Source organism: Saimiri boliviensis, chromosome 5 (assembly GCF_048565385.1).
Source record: "Saimiri boliviensis isolate mSaiBol1 chromosome 5, mSaiBol1.pri, whole genome shotgun sequence".
Taxonomy (NCBI): domain Eukaryota; kingdom Metazoa; phylum Chordata; class Mammalia; order Primates; family Cebidae; genus Saimiri; species Saimiri boliviensis.
In genome coordinates this window covers 70,754,042-70,768,424 of record NC_133453.1, presented here as the reverse complement: position 1 = coordinate 70,768,424, position 14,383 = coordinate 70,754,042, and the positions used below count along the sequence as shown (strand labels likewise).

At 38.6% G+C, this 14,383-nt stretch overlaps 1 protein-coding gene across 7 annotated transcripts in view; it reads right to left on the bottom strand.

The window, feature by feature from the left end:
- ABCB11 (ATP binding cassette subfamily B member 11) overlaps positions 1 to 14,383 on the bottom strand; it is a 141,932-nt gene that overhangs the window by 112,376 nt on the left and 15,173 nt on the right. For 2 of the 7 annotated variants that reach the window (XM_074399528.1, XM_074399529.1), the window contains 4 exons: positions 13,975 to 14,077; positions 12,555 to 12,576; positions 9,839 to 9,890; positions 8,827 to 9,065 (listed from right to left, as the gene is read on the bottom strand). In XM_074399528.1, coding sequence (XP_074255629.1) covers positions 8,827 to 9,065; positions 9,839 to 9,890; positions 12,555 to 12,576; positions 13,975 to 14,050 — 389 coding nt within the window. In that variant the 5' untranslated portion in view covers positions 14,051 to 14,077. Of the gene's footprint in view, positions 1 to 8,826; positions 14,078 to 14,383 lie in introns of those variants that run through there. The other 5 variants (XM_074399533.1, XM_074399531.1, XM_074399530.1 and 2 more) reach the window with 5 other exon arrangements.

The following is a 14,383-nucleotide window of genomic DNA, read 5'->3' as shown; positions in this document are numbered from 1 at the left end:
CTGAAAGAGGCTCTACACATATAAAGGAACAACCAGTACCAGCCACTCCAAAAACACACCAAATGGTAAAAGAGCATCAACACAATCAAGAAGCTGCATCAACTAACCAACAAAACATCCAGGTAGCATCAAAATGACAGTATCAAATTCACACATAACAATACTATCCCTAAATGTCAATGGACGAAATGCCCCAGTCAAAAGACACAGACTGGCAAATTGGATAAAAAGCCAAAACCCATCAGTGTGCTGTATCCAGGAAACCCATCTTACATGCAAGGATACACAAAGGCTCAAAATAAAGGGATGGAGGAAGATCTACCAAGCAAATGGAGAGCAAAAAAAAAGCAGGAGTTGCAATTCTCATCTCTGATAAAATAGACTTTAAAGCAACAAAGATCAAAAGAGACAAAGAAGGACATTACATAATGGTAAAAGGATCACTGCAACAAGAAGAGCTAACGATCCTAAATATATACGCACCCAATACAGGAGCACCCAGATACATAAGGCAAATTCTTAATGACTTACAAAGAGACTTAGACTCCCACACAATAATAGTGGGAGACTTTAACACCCCATTGTCAATATTAGACAGATCAACCAGACAGAAAATCAACAAGGATATCCAGGACCTGAATACAGACCAGGAACAAGCAAACCTAATAGACATTTACAGAACTCTCCACCCCAAATCCACAGAATATACATTCTTCTCAGCACCACATCACACCTACTCTAAAATTGACCACATAATTGGCAATAAATCACTCCTCAGCAAATGCAAAAGAACAGAAATCGTAACAAACGGTCTCTCAGACCACAGTGCAATCGAGTTAGAACTCAGAATGCAGAAACTAACTCAGAATCACACAGCTTCATGGAAACTGAACAACTTGCTCTTGAATGTTGACTGGATAAACAATGAAATGAAGGCAGAAATAAAGATGTTCTTCGAAACCAATGAGAACGAAGACACAACATAGCAGAATCTCTGGGATACATTAAAAGCAGTCTTAGAGGAAAATATATAGCAATGAGTGCCCACATGAGAAGAAAGGAGAGATCTAAAATTGACATCCTATCATCAAAATTGAAAGAGCTAGAGGAGCAAGATAAAAAAAAACTCAAAACCTAGCAGAAGACAGGAAATAACTAAGATCAGAGCAGAACTGAAGGAAATAGAGACACAAAAAACTCTTCAAAAAAATCAATAAATCCAAGAGCTGGTTTTTTGAAAAGATCAACAAAATAGACAGACCACTAGCCAGATTAATAAAAAAGAAAAGAGAGAATAACCAAATTGATGCAACAAAAAACGATAAAGGGGATATCACCACAGATTCCACAGAAATCCAAACCATCATCAGAGATTATTACAAACAACTCTAGGCACATAAACTAGTAAACCTGGAAGAAATGGATAAATTCCTGGACACCTGCATCCTCCCAAGCCTAAACCTGGAAGAAGCCAAAACCCTGAGTAATCCAATAACATGGTCTGAAGTCGAGGCAGCAATAAAGAGCCTACCACCCAATAAAAGCCCAGGTCCAGATGGGTTCACAGCGGAATTCTACCAGACATACAAAGAGGAGCTGATACCATTCCTTCTGAAACTATTCCAGACAATCCAAAAAGAGGGAATCCTTCCCAAATCATTTTACGAGACAAACATCATCCTGATACCAAAACCCGGCAGAGACTCAACAAGAAAAGAAAATTTCAGGCCAATATCCATGATGAACATAGATGCAAAAATCTTCAGTAAAATAACTGGCAAACCGATTGCAACAGCATATCAGAAAGCTCATCCACCATGATCAAGTAGGATTCATCCCGGGGATGCAAGGCTGGTTCAACATATGCAAGTCCATAAACGTAATTCACCACATAAACAGAACCAAAGACAAAAACCACATGATTATCTCAATTCATGCAGAGAAGGCTTTTGACAAAATTCAACAACCCTTTATGCTAAAAACCCTCAATAAACTAGGTATTGACGGAACGTATCTCAAAACAATAAAAGCTATTTACGACAAACCAACAGCCAATATCATACTGAATGGGCAAAAACTGGAAGCATTCCCTTTGAAATCTGGCACTAGACAAGGATGCCCTCTCTCACCACTCCTATTCAAAATAGTACTGGAAGTTCTAGCCAGAGCAATCAGGCAAGAAAAAGAAATAAAGGGTATCCAAATTGGAAAGGAGGAAATCAAATTGTCTCTATTTGCAGATGACATGATTGTATATCTGGAAGACCCCATCATCTCAGCCCAAAATCTCCTGAAACTGATAAACAACTTCAGCAAAGTCTCAGGATACAAAATCAACGTGCAAAAATCACAAGCATTCCTATACACCAGTAATAGACTTCAAGAGAGCCAAATCAAGAACGAACTGCCATTCACAATTGCTACAAAGAGAATAAAGTACCTAGGAATACAACTAACAAGGAACGTAAAGGACCTCTTCAAGGAGAACTACAAGCCATTGCTCAACGAAATAAGAGAGGATACAAACAGATGGAGAAACATTCCATGTTCATGGTTAGGAAGAATCAACATCGTGAAAATGGCCATACTGCCCAAAGTAATTTACAGATTCAACGCTATTCCCATCAAGCTACCAATGACCTTCTTCACAGAACTGGAAAAAAAAACACCTTAAACTTCATATGGAACCAAAAGAGAGCCTGCATAGCCAAGTCAATTCTAAGCAAAAAGAACAAAGCAGGAGGCATCACACTACCGGACTTCAAACTATACTACAAGGCTACAGTAATCAAAACAGCATGGTACTGGTACCAAAACAGAGATATAGACCAATGGAACAGAACAGAAGCCTCAGAGGAAATACAACATACCCACAACCATCTGATCTTCGACAAACCTGACAAAAACAAGCAATGGGGAAAGGACTCCCTGTTTAATAAATGGTGTTGGGAAAACTGGTTAGCCATGTGCAGAAAGCAGAAACAGGACCCCTTCCTGACACCTTACACCAAAATTAACTCCAGATGGATTAAAGACTTAAACATCAGACCTAACACCATAAAAACCCTAGAAGAAAATCTAGGCAAAACCATTCAGGACATAGGCGTAGGCAAGGACTTCATGACCAAAACGCCAAAAGCAATGGCAACAAAAGCCAAAATAGACAAATGGGACCTAATCAAACTCCACAGCTTCTGCACGGCAAAAGAAACAGTCAGTAGAGTGAATCGGCAACCAACAGAATGGGAAAAAATTTTTGCAGCCTACCCATCTGACAAGGGGCTGATATCCAGAATTTACAAAGAACTAAAGCAGATCTACAAGAAAAAAACAAACAAGCCCATTCAAAAATGGGCGAAGAATATGAACAGATACTTTACAAAAGAAGACATACAGGAGGCCAACAAACATATGAAAAAATGCTCATCATCACTGGTCATCAGAGAAATGCAAATCAAAACCACATTGAGATACCATCTCACACCAGTTAGAATGGCGATCATTAACAAATCAGGAAACAACAAATGCTGGAGAGGATGTGGAGAAATAGGAACACTTTTACACTGTTGGTGGGAATGTAAATTAATTCAACCATTGTGGAAGACAGTGTGGCGATTCCTCAAGGACCTAAACATAGAAATCCCATTTGACCCAGCAATCGCATTACTGGGCATATATCCAAAGGATTATAAATCATTCTACTACAAGGACACGTGCACACGAATGTTCATTGCAGCACTGTTTACAATAGCAAAGACCTGGAACCAACCCAAATGCCCAACGATGATAGACTGGATAGGGAAAATGTGGTACATATACACCACGGAATATTACGCAGCCATCAAAAACGATGAGTTCATGTCCTTTGCAGGGATATGGATGAACCTGGAAACCATCATTCTCAGCAAACTGACACAAGAGCAGAAAATCAAACACCATATATTCTCGCTCATAGGCGAGTGTTGAACAATGAGAACACATGGACACAGGGAGGGGAGCACTACACACTGGGGTCCGTTGGGGCGAAATGGGGGAGGGGCAGGGGGTGGGGAGGTGGGAAGAGATACCATGGGGAGAAATGACAGATACAGGTGAGGGGACGGAAGGCAGCAAACCACACTGCCATGTGTGTACCTATGCAACAATCTTGCATGTTCATCACATGTACCCCCAAACCTAAAATGCAATAAAAAAAAATAAAATTTAAAAAAAATAAAAAAATAAAATAAATAAATTTTAAAAAAAAGAAACAAAATGGTGTAGTGATAATACAAATGGCATAAAATGAACAAAGAAAATTATGATATATAACAATAATGAAAGAAAATTATGATAAAATATGACTTAAAGATTTTTATAACATCATTTCACAGTACTGTACATATAGCCTACTCAACTTACGACCAAATCGTGTTAAGATCGGTCTGTTGGAACCAATCGTGGTCGTAAGTCGAGCACTAGCTATAGTCACCTTGCCTCTACTCTTCTCTCTACTGACAAATCCCCCTCTGTCTTCTTCTTAGCAACAATCCCTTTTAAGAGCACACATCAATGCATTTAGGGCCCACCTGGATAATCCAGGATAGTCTCCCCCGTCTCAAGATCCTTAATCGAATCACATAGACCCTTTTCCCATACAAGGTAACATTCACAGGTTCCAGGGGTAAGGATCTGGATATCTTTTGGGGGGGTCATTATTCAGGCTATGAGAGATATCATCAAAATATGGGTAATAAATAACAAGTGCTTCTGAGGATGTGGAGAAATTAGAATCCTCATATACTGTTGGCGGGAACGTAAATGGTGCAGCCACTGTGGAAAACAGTGTGGCAGCTCCTAGAATAGACATAGAGTCATCATGTGATACAGCAGTTCCACTCTTAGGCATGTACCAAGAGAAATGAAAACATGTCCACACAAAAATCTGTATACAAATGTTCTTAGCAGAATTATTTGTAATAGCTCAAAAGTGGGAACAATCCAAGAGCCCATCAACTGATGAATAGATACATAACACATATTATATTACAATGAAATATTATTCAGCAATAAAAAGAAAGTGCCGATTCATGCTACAAGTGGATAAACTGTAAAAAACATGATGCTTAAGTTAAAGAAGCCAATCTTGAATCACACATTGTATGGTATTATTAATAGGGCATGTCCAGAATAGGCAAATCTATAGTCAGAAAGCAGATTAGTGATTGCCTAGGGCTAGGGAGGAGGATGAGGTACTAGAAAGTGATGCTGAAAGGCAAGGGGTTTCTTTTTTTAGTAATTAAAATGTTCTGAAATTGACTGTGACAGTGAATGCACAACTCTGTAAATATACTAAAAAATACCTAATTGTACACTTCAAGTGGGTGAATTTTATGGTATGTGAATTGTATCTCAATAAAGCTGTTACAAAAGTGTATAGTCCTCAAGTGTCTAGCTTCAAAACAGTGCTTGCATATAGAAACTGAATATACATTGCTAAGAATAGAATGAAATCCAAGTGAAAGAATAGGCCTAGCTTTCTGCATTGATTCATCTGTATGAGAGGAAGTGATGACTTGAGCTCCCCGATGCCTGCAGTAGTAATCAGCCTCCAAAGAGCCCCTAAAATTCTCATCTCAATATTCACACTTGTTTAGACACCTCCCAAATTATACCAGAGTTGGTTTCTGTGACCCATAGAATATGGCAGAAATTATGGTATGTCTCTTCCACAATTAAGTTACATGAGACTTTGTGGCTTCCATTTGAGTATTTACACTTTAATTGGATAAAAGTAAATAAAGCTAAATTGCAATTGTGGTATTTTAACTTCCTATTCCTTCATCTGTTTTCATCTTTTTTTATCTTATTATTTGACTGTTCTGACCAGAAATTCTGAGAAGCTAATCAAGAGACATGATGTTCTATAATCCTTATCAGTGTAATTCACTGACAGCCATTTGGAAGATTTTAACTCAAAAATTCCATCTAATAGATTACAATTGACATGTGGAAACCAATATAATAAAAAAGGAAAACCAGCCCCTATCATTACACATACATGCTTATGTTGCTAAAATTATTGAGTTGCCTTGTATATTTCAAGACTAATACATCTCTTATAACAGATGGAGAAACTGTACCTTTAATTATATACTTTTTCCATGAAAGAAACTTGCAAAAGGTTTGGGTGACTTTGGAGGTATGTAAACTACTTACAGGCAGGAAAATGTCCTCTCTTCTCCTCTGTCCCACCCAAGTCCATTTTCACAGTGATCTTACCACATAACAGCTAAACAAACGTGTTACTCAGAAGTAAAAGAAATAGTATTCATGTCAATGATCGTAATAACTCGCAATGAAAAGTATTTAACTTGTCAAGGAGTTCCTGGTAAAGAAATGCCTAGAAAGGTGTAGTCCATACAATTTCAGCTATCTGTATGAAATTTCTTTTTAAAAGAAAAGCACGAATGTCCATTCATGTTTGGTATCATGTGAATTCAAAGTGAATGGACTGCTGAAAGGCCCAGTTTGTATTCTTTGCTTACCTTCAGGTATGTGAAGACGATGAAGACAGTAAGTAATGAGTGATCACAGAGAATTCCTTTTTTAATAGATGCCCATGATACAAATGTTGAAATTAGATTCATTCTTTAATTCATTGGATAAATATTCATAAGCTCCTAGTATCATGTATATGCCTCAAATTTTGGCCCCTCTAACATTTATTTCCAAATTTTAAGGCATAATAAGATGTACTTGGGGACTTTTTTCTCAAAAACTTATCTTCACAAGTGTTATCAATGGCTTGGGTCAATTTACATCACACATAGGTCTGAATGCATTTTTTTTCTCAAATGGGAGAATGATTAACTTTACCTTTTGTGGTCAAACCCCTCTGTAAAAAGCAGTTCACTTCTGTCCTCCAACATAAATGAAGGACTTTAAAGACTTTTCTCGAACTCAGTTTCTCTTCTATACAAATCTCACTGAGCTTTTCAAATGAAAAGAAACTTCCAATTTTACAAAAGAAACATACATATTTGGACATTAGGGAACTTATATCAAATGAGTATGCTTGTTGTTTATAAAGAATAATTCACATTGCATATTATTGTGTGTTTTCCATCAGCTACCTCTCAGTCTGTCACTGCATATTTTTCTGAGTAATGATCATTGACTGAATGATGGTCTGGCTTACTAGGCTTAAGCTTTACAAAGACAGGGATCATGACTTTTTTAGGTTTTTTTAAGACAGGATCTCACTCTGTCACCCACGTGATCGTGGCCAACTGCAGCCTCAAACACACAGGCCCAAGTGATCTTCCCATCTCAGCCTCTCAAGTAGCTGGGATGACAGGTGCATACCATAAAGCCAAATTTTTTGGTTTTTAATTTTTTGTAGAGACAGGGTCTCACTATGTTGCCCAGGCTTGTCTTGAACTCCTGGGCTCAAATAATCCTTCAGTATCAGCCTCCCAAAGTGTTAAGATTACAGGCTTGAGCCACCATGCCTGGCTATGACCAAACTCTTAAGACAACTGTCTTTGATGCTTTCATGAGTTCCTGGTATATAGCTGATGTTCAAAAAATTTGGTTAAACTAGTAAATGAATGAAAGACCCTAACAGAGATAATATGAAGAATGTCAATGATTTAGAAGGACTCATTCATAGTTTGGAATCAAGTCTATAGAAAATTTCAGAATGAAAGTGAAAACTATAAATTCCTCTGGGGAGCCATTCCTAGTGTCTTTCTAGCCAAGATGTGCCCCACCCTTGATTCTTGAACCTGAGTATGTGGGTTCATACGTGCAAATAAGCTTGTTCTAAACTTTAGGCAGCATGAGGCATGCTGCAAAGTCCATGCTATGATGGTGAGTCAGCCCTGAGTACACTACAGACTCACTGATTACAAGGTGGCCTGTCAGGCTTGTCACAAAGAGAACAGTAACATAGTGACTACATTGGTGTAAGTTCTGGCTACATCTGCATGGCTGTCTCTGTTTACAGCACTGCACCAGTTTTCCCATGCCTGTAATCTCAACACTTTGGGAGGCCAAGGCAGGCAGATCACCTGAGGAGGGACCAGCCTGGACAAAATGGTGAAACCTCGTCTCTACTAAAAATACAAAAATTAGCCAAGTGTGGTGGCAGGTGCCTGTAATCTCAGCAACTCAGGAGGCTGAGTCATGAGAATCGCTTGAACCCAGGAGGTAGAGGTTGCAGTGAGCCAAGATCACACCACTGCACTCCAGCCTAGGGAAAGGAGGGGACTCCATCTCAAAAAAAAAAAAAAAAGAAAAAAAGAAAAAAAGAAAGAAAGAAATTCAACTACTGACTACGACCAGTGTCCCCTACTCCAATACTCCAAGTAATGCAGCATGTTTAGGAAATTCCCATTACAGATGGAAGTCTTAGGATCAAGTGGATCACCAGCCACAGACACAAAGCTAAGGGGCAGAGGGGAGTTAGTGGGGTGGTGGGAGGTGGGGAGAGGGAAAGAACTCTTGGAGATGAGACTCAAGTAAAATTCACAGGTTATCTCTCTAGTGGAATTAAGTATTGGTAGTGTCATGCTCAAGCCTACACTCATTAAAGTGGTTATATTTTGGTGATGTACTTGATGAGTGACTTTCAATCTGTTTCTGTTAAGATTTTAAACCTAGTAAGAAAGAAGAAAGCTTGAGGCAGAGTAATTTCTAGAAATATGGGTAAACTCATGTTTCTATTCTCCTTATGTCAGATATAACTCCAACTCAGACAATAAAACCCCCTCTATGCATTCTGAATTACAATTTAAGACACGAGCCAAGAAAGTAAAAAATAAAACCAAAATAACAACCTACCCACAACGTGTTCCATTTGTCATGTTCTGGTTGAGAGAGCTGTTAGTCCATACTATGGTGTTATTCACACATGCTTTTCCTGGAATCTGGAGTTCTTGTAACTCAGTGTCGTAGTCGATAAAAACATCTGTCATTGTGCCAAAAATGAGTAGCACGCCTGGTTGGGCTATTCCATGGAGAAATGCACATAAACTTCCCAGAAACATCAGCCAAATGTCAGTTGATGAAGAAAACCGAAACTTGAAAAACAAAGGGTTCAGAGATCATCTATGGGTGAAAAGCAGGAGAGGTAGGAGGACTATTTAATTTTAGTTACTAGATTATGATGAGTAGTACTCAATACCAAATTTCATGGGAATCATCTTAATTGAGCAGCAGAGTTTGCACTAATTATATTGAAATAAATGGCACGGTATCTAAAACATTAGACTCTTACATTGTTAGATCATGTTATTCCTTTCCTGGTCTCTGAATTCATTCTCTTTATTTCAGGAGCTGACTTCAGTTTTTAGCTACAACTTAAGGGGAAAATAATCACTGTCAGTGATGCCATTGTCAAGTAGATAAACTGTGTGGGGCATTCAGCAATGGTATAAATTGTTTTGTACAACTGATAGTGATGAAGAGTGCCAATTTGTGCCTAGAAATGCCTCCATTCTGAGCAAATTTGGAGTGAATACTTACACTATGAAATTTCTAAGGATTTGTCATAAGAATAAATATGTATAATATGATTGCTGTGACGACTTTCCTTACAAATATAATAACCATGGGCTTAGTGATAATTTTCCAAGACATTTTTCTGATCTATTGGACAGGATTTGTGTGTTTTATCAGCAATGTATTTCAAACAGTTATTCAGCATATTATCAAACAGGCAAAGCCTATGACTGAAAAAGCAATCACTGAAGTTAAAAATTTGCCAATATGACTAAAGATTTAACACTTCCTTCATGATCTAAATGATTTCTAGTTGCATACCCACTGCTGTAAATCAGCACAGTTTTATTACCAATTGAAAGAAGCCAACTTGAATGCCATCACCTTTCTTCTCATCTTGTAACCTGAGGAGAAAAACATAGGGATTTAAAGACCATCCTTTCCTATATAATGGGAAATTCTCCCTAGGTGGTGATTTTATGAGTCATTCTTTAGTAAGAAAGAAAATCCCCACTGGCTGGAAAATTCTAGGCTTTATGCTTCTAGATTTAACTCTTCTAGAGATTTCAGTATACCTCCATCTCAGGTACTAGCGATTCATAGAGATGAATATCTGAGAGGTGTGGAGAGAAGGTAAAAAGTCCTCCGTACTCCCAATCGTGTCAACAAATAACTCTTCGCCCTGTCATGATCCTCAATCTATTTGTGATTGTATTTCCTCATGGTACATTGAAGTGGTTGCATTAGCTAATCTTAAAGCTTCCTCATACTTAAGAATTAATGTAGTTGTACTACATTAAATAATGTTGATATGATGAAAATTTTAAGAACACTCCCACACTTCCCATAGAATCATACTTCCTTAATATTTCTCATTCATTTCATTTCCCATAAGGCCATGTTTAACCTGTCTTCGACCTCTTCAACTTCAGGGATCTTGACTTAACCTGAGTCACCCATTTCATGAATACACCCTGGACCTTGCTATCACCAGGAACTACTGACTAACATGTTTAACTCTTTGGCACTCTGTGGCTGCCTATGCATCTCATTTTCTCACTTCCTTCCTCCTTCCACACCTATTCATCAGCCTCACTTGAGCCCTGCAGTCCCTTAAATCCTTCATTTCCTTCCATTGCTAAACCCTTTTAAGATTTTGCTTCCTTCCACATGCAGCCAAGCTCCCTCTGCCAGGCATTTGAATCACACTCTCACCATCATCCTTAATTATTTTCTCTACATCATCCTTGTAAACTTCATCCTGCATCCATCCAGCTGTTTGCCCTCTTCTCCTTACGCCAGGAATGCTAGGCCTGCTGGATACAACCTCACAATCTTGTGAATGGATACCAACACAGGCAGAGTCTAGCACTCAGCTGCCCTAAGCTTCCCTTCTGGCCCAGAAAAGAATCCCAAATCCTTTCTGAGACTCCCCATGATCTGGCCCTTGGATCTCTGACCTCACCTCCTCCAACTACATTCTAGTTCTCAGCACTCCACTCGCCTGGCCTCTTGCTGACCTTCGTCCATGCCCAAACTGTTCTCACCTCTGAATGTGGGCACCTGCCAGTCCCTCTCCCTAGATGCTCTTTCTTCAGACAACCATAAGGACAGCTCCCTTACCTTCACTAGACCTTCTTCAAAAGTCACCTACTATCCCAGCACTTTGGGAGGCCGAGGCGGGTGGATCACAAGGTCGAGAGATCGAGACCATCCTGGTCAACATGGTGAAACCCCGTCTCTACTAAAAATACAAAAAAATTAGCTGGGCATGGTGGCACGTGCCTGTAATCCCAGCTACTCAGGAGGCTGAGGCAGGAGAATTGCCTGAGCCCAGGAGGCGGAGGTTGCGGTGAGCCGAGATAGCGCCATTGCACTCCAGCCTGGGTAACAAGAGCGAAACTCCGTCTCAAAAAAAAAAAAAAAAAAAAAAAAAAAGTCACCTACTCAACAATCTTCCCTGGCCAGTCTTAAAAATTTCAACCCCACCCCCACACACCATTTCATAGCTTCATTTCCATGTTTACTTTTTTTTCTCAGAAAGTGATAATCACTAGCTACCGTGCTATACATTTGACTTATTTATAGTGTTTATTATATCTCTCTCGCTAAAATGTAAACTTTTAAAGAGAAGACATTTTTTTACTATTTTGTTCTTTTCTGTGCCCTCGGCACCTACAGTAGTGTCTGATATCAAATAGAGACTCAGTATTTGCAAAATGAATGAATTAATGCAGCGAATGTGTGCTCTCCAGCTCATCATGCAACGCACACTTCATTCCTCTACAGATTGCTCCCATTCCTGTCAGCAGCTCTGGCAAACTTTTACTGTGATCTTCTCATTCTATGCTCACCTCCTCTGAAAACAAAACAACTCATTCAACTTCCTGCTCATCCTCTCCTTGCCATTCATTTACATCCACACCCATTTTTTCCCACCCAGTAAGAAATGTGTGGCTCTCAGAGGCCCAGGTTGACCCGACCACTCCCAGCTCAAAGCTAATCTTACTATGCCTAATCCCTCTCTTTGCTGTGAATTACTTAAAATTTCTAAAATACCTTCAACCCTTCCCTGTCCATCTCAGGAACTTACCTGACGCCGTCCTTCTGTTTTCTAAATTAGACCTCATCTAATCCTGCCTTCATACCAAACTGTGATTAGCTGATATTTGCTCTATATGAGAATTCAAACTGTTTAGCTAAACAGAATTATATAATAATGACACTTTAGGTTTCTACTCTTTACCTGTGGCAAGAATTTGGGTTTGAGGGGCCTCCCTAATGCCCATGAAATTACACTTGTTGTCCAACTTTTCTTCATCCTTCTTGGGTCAGGAGTTCTATGCCATTCCTGAATACACAGGGGAGATGTGGAACTAATCCAGAAGTGATATTCTAAAAGGTTTTAAAAATCAAATTATAGTAATGTTTCAAAGAGGAAAAGAATGGATTATATCTATTATATGAAGTGCAATGCAAATGAAAATATTCTCTGCTTTGTGCTTTTTATAGGAATATTATGGAGTTACTCTAGAAAAGATGCTACATTGTTGAAATCAGTCACTTACCTTGATTTCTTATCACTATTATCTGTCAGAAAAAAATCAACGCAAAAAAGCAGTTAATAATGTCAAAATGCAATACAATCACTGACAAATTTGCTCTGGAAAAATATTTCTATAAATTATCTTTATTCATGGAATATTACAAAATGAATTATATTATACATTACCTTTATTCAGGGAATACTATAAAATGATTATTTGCCTTTTCTCTTTTCCTGCTCATGTTGTCTCTCTCTCTCTCTCTCTCTCTACACACACACACACACACACACACACATGCACACACACACGCACACGAACACACTCATTTAGGGTTCAGGACTGCTGCTACCTTTACTACATTTCTGGACTTTTCTTCAGGACATAAAATATTTGCATCATCGGAATATCAAATGGAGAGCAACATTTCTAAATTAGCTAAAGAAGATCTGACTTTGAACTACAAAATAAAATGGATATTTATTTTTTGTCTGGTTCTTTAAAAGCATCAGAATTTATCTGTTTAAAATATAGACCACAAATTAACAATAAGATCTTAATTAACAAGGTGTCATTGACACTACTACACCAGTAGAAGTCGTGGGATTGAGACACATATTGTTTTCCTCAGTGTAGGTCACAGCAGATGCAGGGCAGGCCGTGAAAGTAGGGGTTACAGCCAGGGGTCTAAGGAAGCCACTAGGGAGCTTTGTCATCCAACACTATCATGCCTCTTTACTCTTATTAAATCAAATTAAATTAAAATGTCAGTGGGACCCTGGACTCTTTCTGCTGGCATTTTAATTTAATTTAATTAAGAGTATAGAGGCATGATAATGTTGACAGATGGCAATATTTTGGGCTTGGGAATCAAACACAACTGGATTGGAATTATGGTTTCATTAATTTTGCTCATATGACCCTTCCCAAGTTTAAAAAAACATATCCAAGTCTCAGTTTTGTCGTCTGTAAAATGCAAAATCATAGTGTTAGAAAACAATAGCTTAGAACCATCTGAGCCCAGGACATCCCAGGTGCTAGTGCTACAGGGCCCTTTCACGTGATCTCATTCTGTTCTGCAGAGTCTGGGCACAGCTCTTCTCAAGGAGGAGCGCTCACTAAATTGTGATCAATAATAACAGTGACAATACAGGAATCAGGTTAATCATAACAGCCACTGCTGGAACAATCCTACTCTACGTAGGAAAGGTGTTTGTGAGAGATGCTTTCATTCACCCACACTTGGTGTTTTCTTACCTAGTGCTTCCAGATATTATGTGGATTCTAGGAAGAGCCACACAGTTGTGTGTAAGAATCACACCCAATGATAATTCTACCTACTATTGCTGATATTTTTTCTGCTCCTTGAAACTTTGCTAGCGTGTCCCACTTTTGTTCTTACCTCTCCCTGTTCCAGATGTAGTGAGAGAAAAAAGCCACTTACATGATTTGTCTGACTCAAAACCATAATTCTCCTCTCCAAATTTCTTTACACTTCGAAGAATTACTGACTCAGACATGGTAATAGCAATCTGCAGCTAACAACCCTATAAAATAAAATAAAATCATCATTGCAATTATTATCTCTTCTTCCTTCTTTAACCAAAGTAGTCATATGAAAGAACAGTTCAAGAAATAATCTTTACTAATCAATCTCAGGCAAAAGCAGGGTTTTAAATTGGTTAAGAACTCCCTGAAAGAGCATAATTATCAGGAAAGATAAACCACAGCCACGGAAAAAGGTTTTCTCTAGTTGTTACATGGATGATTGTATCTTACAGCTTAATTGTAGGAAAGATAAACCAAAACCACTGATAAAGAGGAGACCTCCAGTTATTGGATGGATGATTACT